Here is a 27942-nt window from a genome sequence, read left to right on the forward strand (position 1 = left end):
TAGCTCCACAATCCTCTAAATAAACACTTCAGGTCCAGGACTTGGAGGCAGCTTCACCCACTGTGTGTAGAATTCATGAAATCTATATGTGTACATGTCTGTTACTCTCCATGACATGTGCCGTGTCAGGTTAGGTAGAAACGGAACTGAACTAGACTCTCTCTAGATCAGTGTGAGTGAGAACGAACAGGATGTCTACTGTAACAGTCACCACAGAGTCTATAGGCCAAATATGAGTTTACATTATATATTTAGTAAATATGAGTGTTGCAATCAACTTCCTCATTCTGCTGAAGACATGTATCCCCCGCAGGTTTGCATGTGTAAACATGAATGTAAGATGTTCTGCTGTCAGCCAATGAGAACCTGCTTCACTCATGTTGACCTGCTGCAGCTATGTCCTCCACCAAGGGGGTTATGTTTTCACCCCTGTTCTTTTTATAGTCGGGATTGTGAAAATCTTTGTGGAAGGTTGTGACATGGACCAAGAAAGATCCAGCTAGATTTTTGGCTTTGGTGAATCTAGATATTTTATTTCACTTTCTTTGACATTTTGAGATTGTTGACGTCCATGGGACTTGATAAAGAGAGGGGGACAGAGATCTGACAGCTCGACTGGAGCTGCCTTTACTTACAGTTCAGAGGCGATGGAGGAGTTTCGGGACATGGACTTGGGGGACAGGTCATAGTCGCTGTCCGAGCGGTAGAGGAAGGACTCTCGCCGCTGGTTGTGACCCGGGAAGTTGGTGTGGAGGACCAGCCCCGAGCCGGGGGAGGCCTGGGGGTCCAGGGGGCTGCAGCCGACAGACGGGCCATTCTCCACATCGAAGCTGCAAAGAGAGAAAACACCAACGTCTTAGAGCTTTTCTGTCTTTGGAGCTTCATCTTCAGCCATGAGCCTGGATGTATATGGTACTTTCATAATCCACTTTAACACATTCATACAAATATTCACAGCAGTTCTATGCCCAGCACCTTTTTCTATCTCACGTCATTCACACACCAGCTGAGCAGCTGTCAGGGATCAGTATCTTGCCCAAGGACACACTGGCGTCCAGACTTTAAAATAATAAAAACACCTAATCTCTCTTTCTCTGATAACTTTCTGTTTACGCTGTCAAACGCTGAGAGGTTTGATTTTTTTTTAACAAAGCAGCATAAGAAAAAAAGGGAAGAGAAATTATTTCACGTGTATCATCTACATCCCCTAAAGAGACACACACACACACACACACACACACACACACACACACACACACGCACACACACACACACACATGGCCTGACCATGTAGGGCAGAGTGACATGTTAGAGTGCACAGTGTTCATTGGTGAGGAGGAGGAGGCAGTGGAGGAATGAGGGAAGAAAGAGGAGCAGTATCTCATGAAGGAGGAGGAGGAGGAGGAGGAGAGCATCATCGTTTTAACAGTTCTTTTAATTGGTTTTATTGACTTAGCTAAAACTTTCCACACATGGTTTCACAAACAAACTGAACGATTTTTTCCTTGTGCATTATTTCACTGTAGCTTGACTTTATGAAACTCCCTCACTTCTTAGATCTGCCATCACTGCTGCCTCTGTATGGTAAACACACACCAGCAGACGCAGCGCTAGTTACAATACAAACTTCAACAAAAACATATACACATTAAAACAATTATTCTTGTTCCCGTCTATTTATTATTATAAAATCCAGACTGGAAAAAGCATATCTGCATAGCAAGTTGCATATCTGTTCTTATATTATGATTATGATGATGATAAAAAGCATTGGATGAAAAGATGTAAATACTCAACTAATCAATTCCAATAAAATGTGGGACATTTGGGACTGAAGATATTTTATTTGTTATTCTACATCCAGGGAAAGTTAAATGTGAATGCAGAGTTATTTATTACATATACAAATGATGGGCTTCATGGGTCCAAACCACAACAATGACAGGAGTTAAGGGATCAATCTGTGGATACAAATAAAAGCACAGACCGACTGACAAACTATAATGTGGAAAAATGGTATCCAAAGAAAACAGGTTTGTCTTAAGAGACCCTCTGGCTCCTATTTGATGACGTGAGAGGCTGAGAAAATGTCAAGGAGCAGCAGAAGTAACACAACTTTGGATTTAAGCCTGAAACAGCAGGAAGTCCCGGCTCTGCACAGCCCAGGTGCCTCCGTCTGCTCAGATAGGAGGGCAAATCCTCTGGTGAATGTACAGACGGGTACAGACTAGAGCAGAGTCACTTCTCTTGAGGGAGAGAATTCTGTTTTGTTAGGATTGACAACATAGACTAAACTTCAAAATCAGTTTTATTTTGGTCCGGGTCGTGACATGAGGGCCTTGTTATTTGTTATTTAGCACAAATTACTTCATGACTTTGGAATTGTTCGGATGGAAATGACATCAAGAGTTAAACTTTGATCAGGTTGCTACAGAGAGAAACTAGAATCAATGTAATGTGTGATCTTACACTAATATTTCAGCTGAAACTTGACTCAAATTCAAATATTGTAAATGAAGCCAGTTTGTTATAATATCTCCATTTCAGAATCAGAATCAGACTTCTTTTATTTGCCATGAATGTTTGCACATACAGGAAATTGCCTTGATGTCGTTCGTTGGTGCACTCAACATAAAAAAAACAATATAATAACAACAATATAGAACAAAATATATACAGTTTGTATATACAATTTGGTCTGATATGTAGAAATAAGCCATGATCATGCTGAATTGAAATGTGGATTATAGGGTGAATGGTTTCATGAACGGATCATTCATCTCACGCAGAAAAAAAGTGTGTTGAATATGAGCTTATTAAATGTCATGAAGAAACATTATTTTTCTTTTTGTTTATTGTGACGTTAAACTATAATAGCAAAGCAAAGCATTTTTCCGCTGCAATAATTTCCAGTCCAGATTTTGTTTGATACGTGCACACACATGCATGCCTGCACTCACTGCACCATGCACTGAATGCTCGACTTCCTCTGCCCTCAGGTCAATCCTCTGCTTTGTGTGTAATGATCACGTGTAGGGACGACTAATTCTGGAGCCAGTGCAGAGTCTAGTCAACCGCATCTCACAAGCTTCCACTTCTTCTCTTAAACACAGGATAGAAAATCTTCACATCGAACTTATCGATGAAAATAGTGGCAAGAAAATACTAATTGAAGTTTTCACATGGTTCGAAAATGCCTGCAAATCCCAATTTTTTTATTTAATGCAGTACAGATGCATCGTTGGTAATATTTTTTCCAGCTCTGAAAGAATTCAGATTTGTTATGCCTTAAATCAGAGTTCCAATTCAAAGATGTCGGTGAGATGTGGGAAGGAAACAGTTCAATATTCCTCAAACCCCAAAATAATAAACAGACGTTATTCATCAGCAGCTCAACGGCCATTTGTTCAGCCGAGCTAAATCGACCTCATAGGCTGAGTCCCATCCCCGGTCTAACGCGGCCATGTGAGGAGGTTAGCAGCCGGGGTGCAGGTGTTCTGATGGAGCGTGGCACCGTCAGAGACAAAGAGGGAAACAACTAATGGACAGCACCGCACCGAGACGGCTGATGGCTGTTGTGTTATGTAACCGTTGACACACGATGAGACGTCCGAGCATGAGAGCGAGTCGACGTCGGGTCCGTTGCACAAATGGCTGTTTATCTGAGAGGCAGAGTCGATCCCTGATTCCTTCATGAAGTCTATGTGTGAGCAGCTACTTCAACACAAAGTAAAGTTGTGTCTCTGCACTCAGGGTTTTAGAGGGAGATGAGTCACGTGCAACTGTATTCGTTCTATGATAGTTATGATCAATGAAGGAATCAGTCATGTATTTGCATAGATATATTTTATTTTAAAAGTACATGTTCCACTACCAGCACAATGTTATGGGTGGGCGAGCCGCCTGTGGCAAGATGGTCGCCATGTGCGGACGTTCGACTCCTTTGGCCAGCAAAGCGGACGAGACATCTATCCTTTATATATATATCTATGTGTATTTGCGTCATGTTTGACATAAGGAAGCAGGACGTGCTCGGTGTGACCCCAGAACAATCCTCGTCCGGCGTGAGATTCCTTCACAATGATACAGATGCATGTGTGACTGATTCACTGATACAGACAGTAGACCTGAGACTAATGATCTTTATCAGAAAAAAAACAAAAGGAACATCCTCAGATGAAGTTTTTTACAGTTTTGTTCCCAAACCTAAAAAAGATTTAATTAATATGTAGAAAAGTCAACATAGATCCGCACATCAATCTTCCTCTCATTTTTTCACCCTGGTGTTAAACAGGACAAAGAGGGATATCCCAGAATTTACCCTTCAAATAACAAGACAAAGACCGACCTTGCGAACAAAGACCCCCCCCCCCCCCCCCCGTATGAAACTTGGTGTCCTGGTGCTTCAGGGGATCAGTGCATCTGTCTGGGAAACTGTTCTCGCTCGTACCATTCTCTCTCTCTCTCTCTCTCTCTCTCGCCCTGTTCCAGCATTTCTCTCGATATGTAAACATAGAGATAAATGAGCCGTTAATTCGGAGCCGCAGGCGGACTCTTCAGAAACAGGAAGAGAACGACAACTGTTTATCCAAACTACACAGAGATTAAAACAACCGCAGTCCAAGTGCTTTAACGCAATCATGAGCTTCCTAGGTAGTGGATGAATGATCACTCACACCCTAGGGAATCTGAAACTGTGTGAATGGGGGGGGGGAGGCCAAAGTGTCAGAAGGTTGACGCATGTTTGTGTTTATATTTTTCATGTACATCCTCCGTGACCAGAGCACCAAGGGGGGGGGGGGATCCTGGTAATTCCCCGATAATTGACATATTTTCCAGCTACTTGCGATAATCGTGGTAAAGGTCGGTCATGTTTTATGTTCCTCTAAAGCAATAAGGAAGTGCTCACTGTGACCCGCAGCTAGGGCAACATGACATTCCTTTCCCATGGTCCAGAAGCATCAGTCACACTGACAAACAGACGTCAGTGAAGCGACGGCTGAACTGAGAGGACGACGGAAGAAGAGAAGATATGTTCCACCAGCGTTCATTGGTCTATTCGACTGGATCCTCATCAGCAGCTTCTGCCAAAATCGGGCCAATATCGACGCATTCCAAAAATGTCCAAGTTAAACATTTCTCACAGATTTTTGAAAGCAAGTTCCAGAACAAATCAAAACTCACACACAAACACACAAATTACAAAAGTAGCTGGTGCTAACGACACACAACCACTGATCAACAAGCGGCTGTGGTTGTATCTTCACCGACCAGTGCAGTTTCAGTCTCTACTGGTTTACTTCAAGACTCATACGTGGTCACATACTGCCATTGACCTGGAACACCTGGACAGATCACCAGTACATCCCAGAGACGAGCATTCACACTGACGCGTTCTACAATCACCCTCAATAGTAAGTTTACTCTTTTACACAAACTAATCATGGACACAGAATTAGGATGTTTTCTGTATATTTTGAGTAGTTGTGAGTTATTTAAATATATAAATAGGATCAATTACTGATCAATGTAACAAAAGTGTCTGAGATGAAGATAGAAATAAAAACAGAGATGAGCTGAAATCAGGAGATTCAATTACGACAAAGATTAATTGATTTATAAAGAAGTGGCCAAAAAGTTAAAGCGGGTGGTTTTTAAAAAGTCGACCCTTCTCAGAAAGTGTTTACATGAAGATGACGATAATCATGAGGGTTCCGACTCCCTGACATCTAAACTTCTTCTGAGGAATGAATCGGCTGCTACCAAGGAAAAGAGGACAATGACGATGGAGGCAAAGATTTGGGACAGACACTGAATGAATCTTTTCCTGGGAAATGAGTCCACATCCGAGCTGTGAGACAATGGTGTTGTTTTGACAGAAGCCACTGACTAGTAACACTGACTGTCATTTACTGGTACAGCGGGACAGCTCAGCTTCCTGTGTGTTGATCTGTGTGCGCGTATAGAGACAGGGTGAGCCGGGAGAACGTGTTTACACACAGTGAGATGAAGTGTCCTGATGCGGGTTCTTGCAAATGGGACATGACCTGAAGGGAGATACGACAGAACGAGAGGTAATCCTGCAGCAGTTTAGTGTCCTCTGGAGGGAGACCACTTTAGATCCGAACAAGGTCAATTAGGACGAGTGCAGGTCAAGTGTCAGGTCCTTGAGGTCAAGTCAAGTTTTTTAGAGATAACGTATCTGTGACGACAAAGTGTCCGTTATTTTCCGTTATGAAAATGCATTTTTCTTGCGAATTATAATTACTCATATTTTCCAGGAGGGTTGTATCTGAAAATACAAATGTCCAAGTCAGTTGGACATATTTTCCAAAACACTTCCGGCCAGCCAAAGATAAAATGTCATGAAAATGTCATGTGTGAATAAAGAAGGAACGCAAGAGAATGAATTTCTCGGGACGAAAACGACTTTCTACACTGTCTTATTTATTGTGTAGTTACCAAATGTCTCAAGTGGTTATTGCTGAGACTTCGATGTGACTCTTTGTTCGGTTGCAGCTTCATTGAACAACCTCAGTTATGTGAGTCCGGTATGTACCGTACGTTTTGAAGTTCTTAGATTTAAACTCAGATAGTCTTGCTCCGAGTTTTCAGTCAGTGAATAGCAGGAGAGGAAGCACCTATATGTGAATAAAGTCTCCACATCCTGAGCGTATGGAATCCCACTGTTCTGTTTCTCCCTTGAGTGCAGTTAGAGTCTGACACATTTCCTTAAAGGAAAAAAGAAACTGAGAAATGTCCGTAGACTTAGACCTTCATATTACACTCTTAATTCTCCTAATTATAAAGTTTTTACTCGCCCGGGTACGAGTTCATCTCAGGAGAATAAATGTGGATACAGTAAAAGTGTGAGAAGAATCAACTGGACACAACAAACTGTCCACCAAACGACTGAAACATCCCAAAGAGCCAATCTAGGTGCAACATTTCAAACCCTCTCTCTCCTGACCGAGCACAGAATGATCCGTTAGAGGGAAACAGCTTCAGAGTGTCACCGACAGCCAGAGAGAGAGAGAGAGAAAGAGAGAGAGAGAGAGAGAGAGAGAGAGAGAGCATTCTCATGCTCGGTATTAATCTCTTCCTTCCTGTGTGTTATGCTGAGGGGAAACCAGCGGCCATTCGTCTGCCAGGTTGTGCAAACAGAGGTGCCATGGTAACACCTTCTGTTTGTGTCCCAGTGTTAGCCGAGGTTGAAACATCATTTCCTCAGCACACGCTCGAATCCGCCTCGTTATTTAATAAGCAACTCCACCGATGTTTACGACCTCGTGGCTCCGGCGATGGCAGATAAAAACCATCTGTTTCGCTGCAGCGCGAGTGCAGAGAAACGCTTTCTCCACAATTACTGCAAATCCTTGAGAGTGAGGAAGAAACTGGACCAGACAGTGGAGCCTAAAGAGAAGTTTCTGTCAAACTATGAATCGGTGCCAGAGCTCTGAAATGCCCCAGAAGGATTGATGAGCTGGCAGAGGGATCCCATCAGACCGGGCAGAAATAGCAGCTGATTATGATGTTCCTACATCAATCTGCTGGGGAAATACATATCTTTTTAAAAAGTTGAATTAGAGCTGAAGCGGTCATTTCCAAACATGTGAAGAAGAAAGGAAAACTATTAAAAACAAAAATAAACTTCCCCTTTTAAGCAGATATATGTGAAATCCTTGCACTTGCATCGTTCTGCACAGAGAGGCTATTTTTATAATTTTAATAAATAAAATAAAAAAAATGTGGAAAATGTATTTTATTTAAGCTTAAACCACACAAATTTGATGTGAAACTGTTTTGCTTCCCACTGTCTCAAAATGAAAGGATTTATTGTTAAGATGCATCAACTATGACCATGACACTGAAGGATATAGATTCATTGTGCCGCCCTGAAAACCACTCGAACAAAAAACATGAAGAAATGTCGATAAACCACAGTTTTACACTGATATCAAAACACACTGAGTGAAAAGTACACGTGCTCTGGCCCTTTTTATAATATGTGACCAAAAAAGAGGAAAACCTCACACATGTGCACATTTAGGGACAAAGTCATCAAGCAGATGCTCATTTGAATTATTCACAGTCTAAATACAAATGTCCTGGTGTCACATGAGGAAACACAAAGCAGAACTGGCCACAGGTACGATGACGCCGGTCCTGACGGAGGAACGAGCGGCTCAGTCGTGTGTGCGTTTGTGTGTGTTTGTGTGTCTGTGGAAGTGAGTGGGTGAGGTGAGAGTTGGATACTTCTTTGGCACTTCTTCGAACTGAAACAGAGGATGTGAAATCTGCTTTTGACTCGAGGGAAAATCAGAAAAAAGGACTGAGAAACTTTAGATAAAAAAAATGAAAACATACATTCCTGGGCTGGTTAATTACAGTGTGGCATCTATTTCCCATTACACCCCCCTGGTCTGTAGACAGGCTCCCCGTGCTCCCAGTCCCTGTATGTGTGCAGCAGAACTACCACTCTATTCATCTCATTGGATGATTCAGTAGATTTCCAGGAACAGGAATCTGCTGTGAACTTGACAGGTTACCAAGTATGTGACGTGGAGCTTATTTACTCAAGTACAAGTACCTGGCATTTCACCCAAGTATTTTTATGTCGTGCTATTATACGTTTTCATCTTCACTATATTTCACAAGAAAATAGTTTTTTATTGCCCTTTAATGTTAAATTAATTTCTGGATTTCCTACATGGTGATGATCAAAGTGTTCAATGCTTCTACAGATGTGGTTAATTGTGGCCTTGATCTTTTGGGCTTTTTTGAACACTAATACATTTCAGATGAGGTGTTTGCAGTTTCCATCACTGCAGTTGTATATATTGTATCTTTTCTATCTGGCTCAGTAAATCATCTTAACCTCACTGTTATTATCCTCCTCATTATCTTAATTGACCTAATTATCACCACATCAGCGGCGGCAGTGACCAACTTCAACTTCGATCAAAAGCACAACCAAGGCAGACCTATGAGTCCTCGCCAAAGTTTTCCCCCCACCACACCACACACACACACACACACACACACACACACACACACACACACACACACACACACACACACACACACACACACACACACACACACACACACACACACACACACACACACACACACACACACACACACACACACACACACACACAGGCGTGCAATCACAGAACCCTGTTACTCCGAGTTCTGGAGATGAATACAGGTCATTGCAGTGAAGATGACACTGACAGCTGTTTGATAAAGTGTAAGATGAGGATGTGGAGCAGCCTCAGGGTTCCTTCTCTGCACTTGAAACCGAGCTGGATTGAAGATTTCTGCAGTTTCACACACATAAGGGCAACATGAGTCGGTTTAGGATCTTGTTTCCAACGGCTGGAGCTCTACATCTCTCTTTAAGCCACACTGTTCTAGCCTAGAGTGACAAATTACATCATGTAACTTGCTTAGCTGCCATTATCGACCCTAAAAGGCTCCTTCTGTCATGTACTGGACTGGGTTGTTCCGGCTGAGGACCACCGGTGAGCGGGACTTTTCTATTGGTGCTCACACTGTTAGAAATAATGTGATTATTGCCTGGTGAGCTCCTCACCCTCTTTTTATATTTCTCTTAAAGACACATTTTAATATGTGTAGTCTCTCAGGACCTTGGGTCTGAATTCACCTTGAACCTCTTTTAAACTTTATAAGCTTCTATTGAATTTGTTTTATTCTAAAATGTGTTGAGGAGGTCATGTGTTCTGCAGGGAGGATAACCCAAAAACTACAGTATTGATTTCCACAAAACTCGTTGTAAGGTCATGTCATGGGCCAAGATAGGAAACCATACAATGTTGGCGTAGAGTTTGAAGGAGGAGCGGATCTAGGACCATGACACTGGACATTGATGTGAGAGCAGAGGCTGCAAAGCGAAACCGGCATCCAGGAACAGATAAACCGGAGCTTTCATCTTTGTTATTACGCCATAGGAATCCGGGTCACTGTCCAAATATTTGGTTAAGCCTATCTCTCCGGGAGATTATCTGTTCTAGCCTCTTTACATACAGTCTGTGGTTCTAGCAGGACAAGTGAGAGATCCCTGCATTGGAAACTCCCACAGTATATAGGCTAATTCATACACACCCACATACCACTGATGGTGCAGGGCGGCTGCAAGTGGGTATGTATGATGTAGGCCATGTATGCACAAGCAAAAAGCACAACCAGTACCATGCACATGTCAGAGTGAGGAAGAGGCCGGGTGGTAATTACCCCCCCGAGCACTCTCTGTCAGGCTCCTCTACCTGTCTAAGGATTCAGACATGCAGCAGAGTACAGAGCTCCATCTGTGTACTTCTGCTTTCCCCAGTACAGTCCAGTACTTTCCACAGGAAACCTCAGTCGCAGAGGTGGCACCCACCCAGCCAGAGGTGGACGGCTGACGTCTCCAGACTTCCATGATTACAACCTGGGTTGTGCAACCAAGGGCTTGTTTGTTTTAATCAAAGAAGCAAACATCCAGAATTATGCACCATGAGAAAAAACACCAGTTAACACCAACGTTTCTCGCTGCTGTAAAATCACTTTCATTCTGAAACACTACTCCAGCTTCTTTTCAACATTAAGGCTTCGTCTTTTCTCTGTTTTCTCCTCCTCTGAACCTCGGATCAGTCTGAGCCAGCAGCCTGATCCGTCTCCATGTTGAACCAGAGCAGCAATGGTCCTCTGGGCCGATACCCGGCCTGAGTTCTCACACTGGTTTATTTCTTCAAGGACTCGAACATTCACAAAACGGCCTCGTATCAACATCAGCACCAGTGTTTGTTGTTTCTTATTTCATTTCCCACTGACTCTCTCTCAACTCGGGCTCTTCTGCTGAATTAAAACTTTATTTCAAACTAATTCTCTGTTCAGTAAAGACTCAGGACTATCACAGCGACTCTATCCTCTATTTCAATAAACATAACTGCGTCTTATCGCATTGGCTCAAATATCTAAATAGATTGTCATATTATTGTGGGTGAGATAAGACACATTTAGATCCACAGTGTTTGTTTCTTCTGAAGTTTAAGTCTCATTTTCATGTATAAATACAACTGCTCACATATATTTATAATAACAATATATTTTTGATCCAATTATAACTTTTTAGGAGAATAAGGGACATTCCATAAACAGGAAATCAGGGAATAAGTGTGGTAAATTAAAGTCAGAGCTTCTGTTTTCCTGGAGTGGTGTCTGTATATTTGTCATTCTGTCGGTTTTTCTGATCTTTTAAGTAAAAATAATTATAAAAAAAGCGTGGTGTCCTACTCATGGGCTGCTGTGTGTGGTGCTGGGTTGTGCAGGGATGTTTGGTTTGGTCATATATCATCGTACTAAATCATGTAGGCTCCTCGTAACAGGCTGCACACGGTGTGAGTTCATCTGAGAGTCATGTCCTCCTCTCAGACTGTTCCAGCTCAACACATTTAAGGTCTCCATCGTTTCACAAGAACAAAGCAAAGATAAGATCAATAATCATATTCCTTTCTTCCAACTGGTTTAGGGAAAATGTGTTGACTCAGTAATTAATTGTCTAATTGAGTTTAAGTAATTTAATAGGAGGTTCGAAACGAAGACTGTTATTGTCAGACGAGATAAACTGCTCGGCAACAGAGTCAGATTTACCCGGGTGAAGATTTGCTAAAGGCTGAGACAACTCCACACCCTTCCAATTTTGTTAGTTTCTTTTTTAGATTCATCCTTCGGGCCGTCCGGTTGTCATTGAAACACAAAGTCCACTCGGCACTATGCACACACACACACACACAGACACACACACTGTGACACAAATAAGTCAAGATCATGCTCAAATGAAAACGTTTCCCTTCAGAGCGGCTGCATCGCAAAAACCATTAAACCAACACAGTGCGCTGAGCCACATTCCAGATAGGAATTACTATAATGATGAGCCACATGCTTAATGTGTGGGAATGAGGAAGACAAAGGATTGATGCACCGTTTAGTGACAAGAGAAACATTTACAAGGCAAAGAAAAGACGATGTGTGTGTTGATGTGGGAAGAAACGGTTCAGTCAGATGACATCAAGCGAAACCTACAGTGGATGGAAGGATGGAAATGAAAGGAAAAGATGTGTGAGAGACGTGTGTGTTTGCGTGATGTGTGCGAGTGTCCGTGTGTCCTGACCTGTGTGCGTGGTTGGCGGCATGGAGCTTCCTGACCACTTCCTCGCTGAAGTCAAAATGAACCCTTCCTCTGGCACAAGGTGAACGCCGGTACATCTCCCCGACACAGACATGCACTCAAGCACACGGTACCCGGCACACACCACTACATGTGTTACCACAAACAAACTACACACACACACACACAGAAACGCACACCGCACGTCAACTAGAACACACCCTGAGTGAAAGTTTGAAAAGTGCTGTATCTCACGCGCTCACACCAAACAGCCGAACATGTGAATGACACACACACCCATCACACACACGAGTCAGCACCATGAGTGATAGCCCCACTGTGTCATGCAACTCACTCACACACACTCACACACACACTAGCCCCTTGAAATGAGAAGCAAACACACCATCACACACACATTCACCTCATATAAATAACACATCACTCAACATGTCACATGACCAATAAACCTCTCAAGCAGCTGGCAGGAAACACCTGAGATCTCAAGTTCCTCACACACACACACGCACACACACTCACACACAACAACAACAACTAGCAGCAGTCCACGCGTCACATAAAGGAACTCTTCAAACCCTTGTTCACACACTGACACTCTCTGAGCTCTGCTTTTAGACGCTCCTCGTCACAGACTATACTTCCTCCCCGCAGTGTGTGTGTGTGTGTATGTGTGTGCTACTGGATGTGTGTGTGCTTGGAGTAGTCCCTTCAGTGCAGCCCAGCAGAGCAAGGAGGAACATGCAAGTTGTGGAGTGGAGTCACTGGAGTGGAGTCGTGAGTCGTCCATCACTCGCAGCCCACGATGAGCTTGAACTGACCTCGTTGTTATGGAAAATATAAGAGAGAAAATAACATAGATGCACACGCTAAAAAGATTATATCTGTTACTGCTGATGCAGTGAGAACATTTTCGATAAATTGGCTCAAAAACCTGAAGAAGTACAAACAATATTGTGAAACAATACATATTACGATCTGTTAAATACCTTAAATACTTGAAAATTGGCCTTTAAATAACTACTTAAAATAGTGTTATAAATTATACATCAAATGTTTGGATGCTGCTTATAAAACGCTAAAGATTTTATAAAGCTCTGATGAGTTTTTTTTAAGAAGTACATTTTTTATTTTCCCGTTTGTAATGAATCAGAAATAAATGTTGAATGGACATAATATTGAGTTTGGATTGACTGTTCATCTGGTCGACCTTAACTGTCGGTTCCATCTGGCACCGTCACAGGAGGCGGGGCACTACCTCATGGAACTGTATATACATGCACTGTTAAACATAAACCTTCATATATGACAACTGTGATGACAGATTTGTATAGAATAGCAGCACGTACACTACAGGAGGAATGAAAACCTGGACACGACCAAGGCAGTCAAATACAACTGGTTTATCCAACTGCACCCATTTAAAGTGTGAGAGCAAAATCATAAAGATATGCTGCATTTTAATCTATCTGAGAGGTTTGGACTGTCAAGTGTAGTTAGCTACTGAAGGAACACTTTTAAAATCGTTAAGCGAACATATCTGTTAATTAATAGTTTCATCCAAATGCATCTTTCTTTCCTAGTGTCTGGATGCTCTCAGTAAACTAATACAAGTAAAGTTAGTAAATTAAAAGTAAAAGTAAAATTAACACAGAAATCAATATGTTTATCTCTGCAGAAAACTGCCACATATACCAACACAGTATCTCGGTATATGCTCATGAAGCATCAGATTAATAAGATCCCGTGAAGCATTGTTATTTTTTTAATCATTTTTGTAGTTTTGTTTCTTTATTCTATTATTCCTTCGAATCTTAAGAAACAGTATCCTTTTGTAAGCTCAACTTTAAAAAATATTTTTTAGCATTCATTTAGTCTATTTTATGTTCATTTGTCTCATTCATCACTCTCCGTGTGATGACTAAGAGCGGAGCATCTCTGTTTTATCATAAGACGACTTTTCTTCTAATAGATACATTTCCAGGAATGGACGATATTTTGATTATCTGATCCCTTGAACTGACAAGTTCTAACGAACTGTTTATATTTCCTCTTCTCTTTAAAGGAACAAAGGCCATCAGAGTGTGACCCGTTTGGAAGAAACGCTGAGTAACAGCAATCGGGTCCGATTCCCCGTAACTTCCCTTTGATAGGCATCATGAAACTGGAGATAAAAAACATCTCACTTCCAACAGAAGGCGTTTCTAAAAACCTGCCAAGGCAAGACGAGTTAAGCTTCCTTGTCATTTACTTGGACGTGATTCAGAAAGATGACAGGAACATTTAAAGAGACAGACGAGAGGAGGATCCGCGCGACCAGACGTGAGTCAGTGGTGGGCTCCCACTCGGCCGCTCGACCCACTACCTCCCAGTGCAGAGAGATGAGAAACGGGAGGGGCGGAAGACGTGTGGGCCAAAGGGCTTTATGCATCCTGCTCAACAATGGCAGTGGCATTCCTCCTTAATGACCTCCTGAGGGGTCGCCATAGAAGGAGAAGGTATAGAACCGCTCCTCATCGCACTGAGATGATATCAGCTGCTGCAGATCCTGAAAACGGACTTTAAGGTGATTCATGGCTGTTAATGGGAGAGTGTGAGGAGAGGAATACAGTGGGAATATTTAGAAAGAGCTGAAATGTGAATTGAGTCAGTTCATTTAGTTTTATTGTAAATGTCAATCAGTCACGCATGTTTCTGTTTTAATAACTAAATATTAAGGTGACGGGTTTGACATGTTAAAGTACAATGTGTAACTTTGGCTGCAATGCGTCTTTCAATCAAAACTAAATAAGAAAATACCTAGTTTGGTAATGGTTTGAAGCAGCATGCGATTATGGGGGTTGTTGTTTTCCCATTTTAGCCAATTCAAATCTACCTGACACCACTCAGGCACAAATCATGTTCATACAATATTTTTGGATGCTGTGAGTGCACAAGACAACAAAATACAAAACATAGGTGTAATTGCTTTTAGATATTTAAAAAAAAAAGAATTGTTAAATATTATATATCTGAGTATCACTTCAAACGCTCAGTGAGTAGAATATGGTGACATCTAGTGGTGAAGTTGCAGTTGAACACCCCTCAACTCAACCTCCCTTTATAAACAATCAACAGTAAATGTGGCAACAAAATAAACTGATTGTTTTTATGAGGTTTGAACCTTGCTGTGTTTTATTTGTTCACCTCAAGTTAATCAGATGAGCTATGGTCTGAACAGTCTGAACAATAGGGTTTAAAGTTATGGTAAAACCTGTTGGTGCATCCAAACCACGGCCGCCCAGTGAAACTATTCAAACCTTTGGCAGGGCATGTTATCAACTCACAGCCCAATGGTTGGAAACATATCACAAACCTCCAGCAGCAGGACCAGGTTTACTGTCTCTCCTTCATTATCCCTGTTGAGCATGACAATTTCTACTTATTCTTAATTTTCTAGTTGCGTTTTCTTATTGTCTCCCGATCAGATAGATGAATAGATGGATAGATGGATAGATGGATAGATGGATAGATGGATAGATGGATAGAGAGATAGATAGACAGAGTTGCATGCAGTTAGATGACAGTCAAGCTACCAGGACTAAAGCTGTCACTGTAAAGAAGTATGTGCTAATGGAGATGTTGACGATACAAATATAAGTTCAAGATTGACAGACACAATTGGTATTGAAGTATTGAAGACAAATATAAAAACTGATTTTAAATTAAATAAATTAGACTAACCTGTTAAAATGATGGCGCAGCAGATGTAAGTGTATTTAAAATTAAAAGCGTTATTACAAATCTAAAATCAATACAGCTCCCAGGTTTGATGGCTAAAACGAAAAAAGCTAAATGTGGCAGGACCCTTCTATGAACACCAGAGGGCACTATTTCATTCCCAACAGAAATGCAACTTGTTTTTCAGGCTTGTGTCCAGAAGATGGCGCTGTGAGACTAGTCCACACTGCCTGGAGCCAGAGCAGACACAGTGTGAAGCTCACATGCACAGGATGTGGCAGGCAGGACGTGCCACCAGATGAGCCGTGCCCTATGGAAAACTCCCCGAGCGGCCGTCAGCCAGGACGTGAACCTAATTCTCCTCTCGTGTGATTTCACTTTGAATCAAATTACAGAGATAAGAGTCGTTGGAAAGCAGCTGCATGTAAATCAGACTGAAATCCAATACGTCCATGCAAACACAATATTAATCTCCACACCCGGTGATCTTTCATTCAGATGGAAACTGTTTTCCAGTCACGTCTGACAAGTCCTAGCGTTTATTCTTAAACAGTTTTTAGAGACGATGCATCGCTGCGATTTCGGAGCGAACACGGCAGGAAAACGAAGACACGCACAGTAATACTTTGAGCATTTTTGACGTGTAGCTTCAACAGGGTTCCACAAAGACACCGAGAACCATAATTAAACATCCATTAGGCCCCCCCGTGCGACGGCTTAAGAGCAGCCTGTCAGCCTGTTGCTGGCGGAACGCTCTTTTGGCTCGTCTCCGCGATTCCAATCATCGCCGCACTCCAGATAAAGGAAACTGGAGGGGATGAGACACGTGTCGGTGCCGAAAAAAAACAAACAAAGACTGCAAATAGATTATCAGACAGATTTGACAGAACCTGACGGGCGCATCACCTTCGACACGAGAGTCGTCTGGTATAAACACAATCACGCTGGATCAGGATCAAACAGCCGGCCTCATCAGGAGAGCTATTTAGGTATGAGCTCTAAAAAGAGAATGAGAGTGGCAGAGCGACGGAATGAGAGAAGGAAGTTCATCAAAGCAGAGGCAGACGAGCAGAGGGGAAGAAATGAAACACGTAATAGATCCAAATCCTCATTTTTTTTTGGGGGGGGGGGGGGGGGGGGGGCTTCGAGTTTTTAAAACCTGACTGTGACCCTTAGTTTTCAATTCAGTGAAGTCACCATCACCTTAGGGGTCATGTTGGGATTCAATTTCAGACATCTTATCATAATAATTGTACATTTTGTATTGATTTTTGGATAAATAAGTAAATAATTTCAAATTGTGTGTACATTTCTGGACCTTGTGACCTTTGACCTTCCCGACTACTCTAAGAGTCTGTGTTGTCGCAAACTCCACCAACTTTTTGATTCATTGCACTGATAACACGTGATCGCCTCACTAAACAGGCTCCAGTACATCGAGCTGGAACGGCACCCAGTAGAGCGCATACCTCCGCCGAGGCTCAACAGTAAATCAAGCTGCACCAAATTTCAAACTCACAGGGAGTCATGAGTTCCCTTAACGTCCCTGACCCAGAACAAATCCTTCCACCCAGTTGTGTATGAAAATCCATCCAGTTGTTTCTGTGTAACCTTGGTTAAAAACTAAACACAGTAACTAACCAACCAACGGCCGGGGGTTTAAAATAAAGAAAGAATATAATGATCTTCAGTGTGACAGTGTCATGTGACAACTCGTCTCTGATCCTCACACAAGCTGAGAATGACCCAGAGAAGTGGAAGCCCGGGGCTCTGGTCAGGCTGCGGAGCTGGTGAGGGTCTTGCCAAAAAATGTTGTTGTGCATTTAGTGTGTTGTTAAAAATGGACGTGGGGGGGGGTCGTCCTCAGCTGAGGAACAGACATAAACAATCGAGCCAGGAAGGAACTAGAGATCGCATTGTGCACCACATGTAAAATAAGACTTTGAGTGAACGGATTTGAGCGACAGTAGAACATCTGACCCTCTCATTGCGTTTGGCTTCTCACCAGAACCTTTGTTTCGGTTGGACGTCTGCTGTGGCTGCCGGTCAGCTGACCGAGTGAGTGGATTCCTCTCTCCTAAATATTCCATCTGACAGTTTAACATTTTTCACTGATCTTTTAACTCTTCGTCCATGACAGATGCTTCCCCCCCCTCCCTCTCTTCTGGTTCATTCCAGCAGTAAAGACGTCAGAAGACACGAAGAACTGGTTTTCACTCGTCATGGGTTTGGTTTTGTCACATGTCCCACGAACCTTCAGAGACAGATTCAACTGGACTAACTGATTATGAAGACTGCAAACAACCCATAATGCAACATTCAGGCATGTCCATTCTACTGCGATGAAAATATAAGACGGAGCCGGAGACACCTCTCAGTATTATCTGTAGACTTGGTTCAGGCCCTGCACCAAAAGGCTTCGGCTCTGCACCTGTCTTTCATTCTTAAAACCAGACTGAGAATAATCCGAAAAGAACGAATGTCACTAATCAGTGAAATGCAAAAACAACTCGTGTCCTTAACTAGAATGACACTCAGTAGAGCGCAAACTTCCATGAAGGCCCCACGGCTCGCTTGAACTCAATCGAGCTGCACCACCTCGCAGACAAGCATAAATATCAGTCCTCTAAATGTGCCTGCTTGTTTTTTTTAATCCAGATTCATGTATTTTTTCCTGGGACATTAATTCATGTGTCAAAAAATCTGGCAATGTTAAAGAAAACCTGGAGTCTCTGGATTCACACCAGCATCTGATGAGTTCTTTCTTGATCCTCGTCCCGGTCTTCCACCGAGCTTCATGAAAACCAGAAGATGTGAATGTGATGGTTGTGACTCTCTGTGCGTTGGCCCTGCAATAAACTGGTGACATAACAAGGGAGCACTCCACCTCTCGACCAGTGTAAGCTCCGACTCCCCCATGAATATTACAGCAATATAAAAAATGAATGGATGGATGGATGGATGCATATTTTCTCCTCATACTACCTCCTTACGTATATTTAGAGCATCGTTACACTTCATCCGACAGTGTTTGGATTTGCCCGTGCTCACGTGTTATGGACGGAAGCATCGGATATGAGGAGAAAGATGCAGAACCGCGAGGACAGGGATAATAAGCGCTTATCAGGCTGCCACATCTGATGTTCAGATAAACGGAGAGTTTTGGGATCAGAGGGTGTCTGTCCTTCTGCCAGAGCAACCCCCCCCCCCCCCCCCTCCATCCCCTCTCTCCCTCTGTCTGAATCTAATTCCCCTCTCAGAAAAAACAGGGCACTGCAGTCAGTCCCCCTGTGATTAACCTAATCCCCTATGCGCAGCGCAGCTCTCTTTTCAGAGCCAACACCAAACCGCATATGACGTCAGCAGCGCTCAAGCTGTGATAACCTGTGGCCGTGCTTCGGAAAAAAATGTGGGAGTTTTTTTACCCGAGCGGAACGAGTCAAAACATCTAGAACCACGAGGCGCCGGTGAAAGAGCTGCAGCGCAACAGCTTCACTATAAGAACATTAAAAAGAGCAAATAAGACACAATCCAAGAAGATTTCAAACATGTCCACTAAGACTGTGAGAGACGGGAAAGTGCCTCAGTCGTTCATTTAGTTGTTCATGTGAATGGAGTCACATTTAACAAATAGGCGTCATCAAGAAACTTCCTCAGCCAAGTATTTACTCTAAGAACAAATATTTATTCCTATTAGAACTAGGGAGTATTTTCAAGTACGCACTCATTTGCTACATGTTCAGAACAGAAATCGGACCGTGGATAAACCCAGCTTGTTGCATTTTGTTGACATATTAGAGCCAAGGGATTAAACAGAGGGGATTTTGCATAAACTCTTTTTTTTTTGTTATCTCTCCATATCAGGAAATATTATCAACAAAACTGTCAACATAAAAAGAATGAGATGGAAGAGAGAGAATAGAAAGAGAGGATGAGTCTGCGTTCTCGTGTTCTCTTGCTGCTCGACTGATCTTGTCTTCCCCATATGACTTGCATAATGAGGCTTGAGGAGAGCGTGGCTTCATGTGTTTACTGGCTAATAGCCGCTCGCGGTGCAGCTCCTGGTTTGGAACCAGTGGCACGTGCTTATTAGTTGAGCCCACCAGCTTGTTTCGTGTCAAATTGACGGCACGAATGCATTAACACTTGTGTTCAATGTGGTCACGACGCACCCCTGACCACCTCTGCAGATCATATGACACCTCGATGCATCTAGAACACATGTTAACTTCAGGCGTACATGGGGTATCTGTGTGCCGTGTCACGTCTTTAACAAGATAGAGGATTAGTGTTATAAGAAGGAGGATCCGTGACGTCAAGTTGAAACACCAACAGGAGCCGATACTTTTCCTTTCTACCTCCAAACATATAACCGGTGCTTTTCCACCTGTGGGGCTACATGTGTGCAGTAGGAGTGAAATCTGCAAAGTGGTGAATCAAAACAATGATTCACTTCGGGGTCAGAGGTCAAGGGGAGTGAAAGAGGGAACGTTCACAGAATTAGCTCTGAAAACACTTAATGTGTTCAGAACATGTAGAAAAGGTTCTGCTTTTTGAACCAAGGTTCGATTACCCGGAATTTTTTAACAAAAGTAAATTTTAGTGACTTGCTGCGAAAATACTGATAATCCTGCTTTTTCAATTATCAAAGAAATAGCATCTGCAGGATGAGCCTTTACAGAATTATACAAAATCAGATTGGATCCTGCATCCGAGAGGAAATGTTTCTCTTGTCAATGAAACCCTGTGATATCACATTTCACAAGCTGAGAAGCAGAAACCCACTTACAGCAGAGGTTACTTCAACCGAGACTTCTTACATGTGTTATTTATATCCCTGTTGAGCAGTGTAAAGAAGAAAGCATGAACAGAAATTGGTGATTAAGTAAAGATTTACATTAGTGAGCGTTTCCAGCTGCGGAGTCCACCACTGAGCTACAACTCAACAAAAGGTTGGAGCTTAACAAGAGTGACCCGCTGCTGCCTCACTAGAAGTATACAATCATATGAAAAACACACAAACACACATGAGCACAGGATGTCTCCTATTGATACACATCAGTGTTCACCTTGCACAGCGACACAATGCTGCCTAGATTATGATCTCAGTCAGGGATTAGGAAATGTTATTAATAATGGATCTGGCATAAACTGCCGGAATGTTGATGCTCATCGTATCAGTCTCATGTTCACTGACAAGGTTTTTAAAGTTCAGGCACTTAAGGTGAAGGTTAGTACCAAACACTGTGTATCCAGAAGTGAAGCCAAATGAACACAGTTACACACGCCCTCAACCAATCGTGAGTCTGTCTCAACTTTTCACTATGTTTTCATAGCGTCAATTAAGTATTTAAAACTGAATTTATTGGAGAAATTAACACTTAGTGTAATGAGAACTACCTCAAATTACAGATTTGATCTGTACTTAGGGATTTTAGTTTGGTCCATGTCCCATAAACTAACCTGGAGGAGGCTGGAATTACAATTTATAATTGAGATGCTTTGACTGTTTTTTTTTTGGGAAGTTTATGGTTAGTGAACGAATGACCAGAGAGAGTCGGGTGTTAGGGGGTGGGGACGCAAACCTCTTTTGGAGACATATGCATATTTAACATAACCCAGGCAGAGCGATTAGCACAATAAAATTATTAGAAATACAATAAAGATCATTCCTAATTCCGGGGGTTGTCGCAATTGCAGACTCAAACCGACCCCCACACACACACACACACACATACACACACACCCACACATATAAAGGGTGTGAAGGGCAACAGTATTTCTCCACATACCAAACCCAGGAGTGCCGGCGGTAGAAGAAAGGGCTGATGGGAACTTCCAGACGAGATGACATCGCCGCCGTCATCTTGATCGCCCTTGGGCTCAGAACTCTATTTGTCTGTCTATCGTTCTCTGAAAGCCTCAAGTCAGTAACATACTTGATGCGATTCATCGGTCTGGAAAGTGTCACACTGGTATTACCACACCGATCTTCTTAAGAGGTCGCCCGGACCCAGATGTGGCATCCTGGAATCCACCGTCACTGGTCAGTTTCAGAGATTCACCAGGTTTTATCTCCGCTTCCCGAGTCGCAGTGAAGCAGACGGCTGCAGCAGGTCACACCGGCCACAAACACAAAATCACCCTCCATCTAAACAATCCTCGTGCAGGAAAGAGCTGATTATTTGCGGAGCTGCCAAACCCTCTCCAAGTCCTCCAGTCAGGCTTATTGAAAAACCAAGATCAGGCGAAATGATTAAATCAGATAAAAATAAGTCATGAAACGTGTTCCCTGTTTGAAAACACTGTAATCCTCCGACACAGCGTTGATCACAGCATCTGTTCCGCCTCAGCTCTCCTCTCACATCTCTGCTCGTTCCTGTTCGGCTGAATCTGATGCTGTTCCTCTGTGGAGCCTCTGCCTCGGTTCAGGGCTGCTGGACCACGCACAGGTCACATTTCATGGATGATCTCTGATTCCCAAGCCCCCAGCAACCAGAGTATATATATATACCCAGGGGCCACCATAACAACCAAGGCCAGACAATCAAGCATTCTCTGCAGCAAGGACGACTGCCAGTCACCACATGAATCCAGATGTTCTTCGATTAAGATTGGGTTTGCAAATAAAGACGTTTTGGTAACAAGAATTTTTTTGTCAAAGCCAAAAATGTTGATTTTTGTCAAACTTCAGCTTTCCAATTAGATTAGTAAAAACATTGGCCAGCCCAGTGCGATTGAATTATTGGAATGAAAGTCAGATTAAATAGCAAAAAACAATCAGAAAGTACCTTGAACTAAAGCCCGGTCATGAATCCTATTATTATGCTGTCAGGTCTGTGCCAAGAGGTTGTTGATTTAATTCTATTGTATTGTAGGTTTGTTGGTGGTATGTGTTGCACTAGATTGTGTCACACCATAAGCAGTAGGCAGAGAGCTGGGCTGAGACCATTAACATATATGTTCAAGTAAAGGAAGGCGTTAAGCATCGTGATGTGTCGAGGGGCTGCCAACTTTTGTTTATGCAAATGAGCAAGAAGACATCATCAATTTTTGAAGGGGCTGCAACTGTATAGGCCTCCGACCACATCCCCCATCTCAACCTGAGCCTGCCGTGAAACCAACATCCTGTCATGAGCTACACACATATTTAAAACATGAGCTAATCATAACGACCAAGCAAAGAAATCAACTCCGTAGAGAATCCTCCTCTTGTTGTTCTCCCTCCTCGTTCTACCAGCCACCTCCGTTGCAGCTCCCTCTCTCTCTGTGTGTCGCAGCAGCCACGTTTTGGTCACCGTCCGTTCTGATTGTGCCAACATGAGGTCAGATTACACAGGGGCACATGCCACACAGCGATAAGGCAACAGCTCCATGGCCGCGCCGCCCGAGACACACAATCCTCGCTTCCGAGGGCACACGGCAAGATCTGCGTGTTTCAAAAGAAGCCAACGGCGCTCGCTGACGTGCAGCTCGACACTCGAGACCACGTGTATCGAGTAGCATCCGGCAAACACACACAAACAACCGCGGCGGAAGAGGAAATCTGCTGCTTTTTGCACAGGGCCCCACTTTGCTGCCCCGTTCAAAGTGCCTCCCCTTGAAGCAGCAGGTGAAACTGCCTAGCAACAAGTGGCCTGGAAAGCACTTGACTCGTGGCTCTGTGTGGTCGGCCATTGTTTGCTCTGAGAGCCGGCGGTTCCCTCGCTGCTCTCGCTGAGCGGCGGGTTTCAGCAAATGATTCTCAGAGATCATTTCTGTGCACGGAGCAGGAAAGGCTTTTTGGTCGGACTGACGCATCAGACAGGAGAACGGCTAATGGACAAACTGGGTGGAAATAATATGAGTTGAATATAGGGGGCAGTCTCTCATTAACCCCCCGTGTGTCAGACCAGTCAGAGATCACTTAGTGTCACTGTCAGTCAAGTGTTTGCAGAATGAACCATGTGGCCTCCTTGATACAACTTATTCATTTCATTTAGGTATTTATCCGTTATTCAGGGATCCACTGAGAGACAACACCTCAACCTATGAGTCTATTGTCAGTTGTTGCAGCCGTTGCCGTCATGTAAGAGCTGATGTGTCACATGTCCAGATTTGACACTGCTCCTCCTGAGGCCGTAAACAACACACGTGCCAAGTGTGAGGCTGAAAATCGGTTCTCGAGATATAAGAGCCACATATTTACAGATATGAGATAAGTAGATATATACACTTTGCACCTATAAGATGAGTATGTATCAAGATAACTTTTGCATTTAATTTTGCAGAAATGTCAAAACATAACAAAGGTGGAAAGAAGAAATGTAGAATGTTCAACTTTTCAAAATCATTTTTTTTATTGTCTATTTACATTATTCCAAATGTTTTAAATAAATTTCCTTGAGAACTTTCTTATTCTAACTAAGGTCACCAATTCTTACATTTCCTGTTAAATATTAGATTTACATTAATCATGTGGCCAGAAACACAAGTTGGATGTGCTGATAATGTTGCTTTGTGACCGCTGGATGTTTAAGAAACAAACTACTACAACCTGATTATTATTATTATTTATGTGTCATATTTAGCCTAGTATTTCAATTAAACCTAATGCAAATTTAAAGTAAATATGTTTAATGGACTTACATGTTTTTGCAGCAACATTATCACAGATTTCCTGTTGTATAAAGTATTTTTGGTTTTCCTCGGCAGTAAATAGTGAACATTAAAGACTGATTTGTAATGTGAAGGTCAGACCTCTCCTCTTATATTACGATGAGCCATTAGCCTTCACCCAATTCCACATGAATTACTGTATTTCTGTGTCTGTAGCCGAGAGCTGTTCCTGCGCGTTGGCGAAAACACTCGCAGATGGAGTGTGATTCAAAGTTCAGCTAACTCATATGCACACATGTCGTCATGCAGACACACACTCACGGAGCCAGGCGCCGACTCATCTCCAGACAGAGGCGGCCAATAGGAGAGGAGCATTACTCAGACTGAACAATCTACAGCCGTACAGTAAACACACACACTCACTCAAATCGTCCCTCAGCTGGGGGACATTCTTCAGAACACACTGACCCGAGGGAGACGGGGAAAAAACAAGAAGAAGAAAAAAAAAAAAAAACACTTAGGTGAGACATCTCCATGGCAACCGGATCTGTGAGCCCGACTCCACCAATGAGCTGTGACCTCAGACTGAGCCCAAGGATTCATCATGCACCTGAGGCGATGACTTGACAGCATGGAACCCACATGTCTGATTTGAGGCTCTATGACAGCTTCAGTCTTTATAGCTACAGCTGCCTAATGACAAAAACTAGATACCTGCATGTATTTTATTAAATTGTATTTATTCTACGTGCAGATATATTACTGGCTATTTACAGACCTGGACCTGAAATTTGTGTTGACATTTTTTTAATTTGCAATGCATTTACTTGATTAATAAATATATATTGTGCAAAACTACTTATGGCTGGAGTAAATTAAATACAGTACACTGGGTGAAATGGTTGTTGATGGGTGTTGTGGGATCGGATCCCCACAACCTGGATGGTAAACAAAGCAAATAAGTATGATCGTTATTCCCCTGCTTTGAGTCTGGCTCTTACCAAGCTGAGGACACTCCCTTCATATTTTTATTTTCATTTGAATCTACTGTGAGTTAGTTCAAATTGTTGCAATAGAGAAATCCCCTGCATCATATTGCCTCACAATTTTTCTTTAAACAGAAACAATACCAGAAAATGTAATATTTATGGAATAATCTGTGTTGGAACGATGCCTTAAAAGACCACAAGGTACTAGTTCAGAGGAAAACAGTTGTGTAATAAATAAATCTTCAAGTTTGTGAACAGCAGAACGACTTCACCATGTTAAGTGCCTTTAGATGATGTATGTTGTTATTTGCCGCTGAACAAATACAAATTTGTTCCACTGCAAATCAACACATAAGACCCGACAAGCGAACAAACAAATGTCTTCACATTGTGTCAGTGTCAACATTTCCTGGAAACATTTAAATTACGGTCCTTAAGAACTAAATGCTGCATAGATTTCTTCCAGGCAGCTTGTTTCTCACTATCCTCTACTTAGTACATCAGTAAATATCTGTTAACCTAGAGAATGTTTCAGCATTGGAGAGAGACAAAACATTCACCAGAGCAGAGAAGCCACAGAGTCTGAGTCAGATTTAATCATTAATGCAGAATTTAGGCCAGAAAAATGATTCATAATTTGTTTCCCATGTTTTTCTATCATTACATTTGAGAGGATCCTTTTTAAATAACAAATTAAACTGCAGAGTAAATCAAATGAAAAACTAACAGTGCGTGTTGATGCTGAAATCAAGCTTTTACTTATGATGTGAGACTCCCAATCGTATTAATGCTGTCAGGTCAAATACTGAAAGGAAAGAGAATTAAAAAAAAGGCTGCAGTTACACCACCACCACCACCCTCACCACCACCACCACCACCGTGGCTGCTAGTGCATGTCACAGTTGCCACCACCCCGGCATCGACCTGTGGGCTTGATGTCCTCCCGGCTCCCCACAGGAGGCTCCATCGATCTCACGCTGCTGTCACTCTGCTGTCGCTCTAAATTACGTCTGGTGTGGAGCGACACAAAACCTTTAGCCTCAACACCAAACCAGATCTATACTGTCAGTATTCCCCTGATGAGAATAATCCCAGTAAGTGTGTGAGGCGGCAAAGCGATGGACTTACTGTGCAAAGTGGAAAGAGAGAAAATCACAGACAAGTTTCGCTTTTACAACAACTCAAGGAATGAGGAGTTTTTTCAATATTCAGTATATTCAGTAAATCCCTGTGTGTGCGTGTGTGTGTAGGTCTTCTCACATGTCAGAAGTTTATGCATTCAAGTGCCCGTCCATCTGTGCCTTTGCAGACGCAGGCACGTGCGTGTCCTCACTAAGCGTGTGCATGCGGTGCATCAGCGTGTGACTGCGTGACGCACATGGTTACCAGCAAACATTGCTGTCTGGTTTCCATGGCCGAGGGTTTCAACAAAGCTGAGCTGCAGACGGCTTCCTGAACCTGCCTCCATCTCTGCCTCCATCTCCGAGTCGTTCTCTTCTCCTCCGTGTGTTCAGCTGTTTTATTTGTCTGATCTCGCTTCTTTTTCCTTTGTTCCATTTTCAATTTGCTTTCCTTTGTCAGCTTTCCTCGTTGCCCGTCCGAATTGATCTTGTTTATCCCTACGGGTTTAAAGCCTCTATGCTTGTGTAAGTTATCATGCTATTATCTCATTTTACTTCATTATCTCTCGTATCAGCGAGAGCTCTTTGTGCCGCTCCTTACCTGGGTCTATATTTGTGTCTGGATTGAACAGCACATCATGTGATGGCTTCCAACCGGGCCACTTATCCTATTTTTATCTCGTCTGAGTTTGTCTTCCGCAAATAACAACAAGTAAATGGGCCACTTGGGTTTTCTGTTTCTTCTTCCTGAGTTCTTCAGAAGATGGAGGAGGAAAACAAAGAAGACTTAATCACATCATACACTGGTCTGGACTGCTTCTCTCCCTCCGCCGTGCCTTCTCTGCACATCCGATCTTCTATCCTTCAATCTGAACACACTCACGTTAACATATAGGGGCAAAGTAGATTGTAAAAAACTATTCATTTGTTGCAAAAGTATAAGGGAACACCTGCACTCACTGCATTGGTCCAACAGCTCAGAGACCTTTGAGCTTATTTGATTGGTTGAGAGGAAATAAAAATAGCACAAACCTTTCACCCTCTGCCTTTTCAGGAGTCTGATAATAAATTAATAACATCTCTTGGCTCTTATCCACCTCCCATATGTTGCCTTGCTGCTGAGGGTTTGGACAACCTCAGCATTTCCCTTTAGAGGAATGGGTGAGGTCTCGTTTGAACCTGACTTCTCCTAAACCAGAGGAGACAGCAACAGTGGGACTCTCTCTTCTGTTGCCTGATGTACTCCAAGTTCAGCAGTTTCCCCGAACAGCCTGAACATTAGCCTGTCTCTCCTTCCCGAGTCCTTCTCCAAGTTGTCTCC

General features: G+C 42.8%; 1 protein-coding gene across 2 annotated transcripts in view; it reads right to left on the bottom strand.

Annotated features, from left to right (window-relative positions):
* Nucleotides 1–27942, bottom strand: part of pde4ba (phosphodiesterase 4B, cAMP-specific a) — a 107284-nt gene that overhangs the window by 52572 nt on the left and 26770 nt on the right. The window contains exons 1-2 of one of the 2 annotated variants that reach the window (XM_062394741.1): nucleotides 12179–12822; nucleotides 636–830 (exon numbers count right to left, since the gene is read on the bottom strand). In XM_062394741.1, coding sequence (XP_062250725.1) covers nucleotides 636–830; nucleotides 12179–12273 — 290 coding nt within the window. In that variant the 5' untranslated portion in view covers nucleotides 12274–12822. Of the gene's footprint in view, nucleotides 1–635; nucleotides 831–12178; nucleotides 12823–27942 lie in introns of those variants that run through there. The other variant, XM_062394740.1, reaches the window with a different exon arrangement.

Source organism: Platichthys flesus, chromosome 9, assembly GCF_949316205.1.
Source record: "Platichthys flesus chromosome 9, fPlaFle2.1, whole genome shotgun sequence".
Taxonomy (NCBI): domain Eukaryota; kingdom Metazoa; phylum Chordata; class Actinopteri; order Pleuronectiformes; family Pleuronectidae; genus Platichthys; species Platichthys flesus.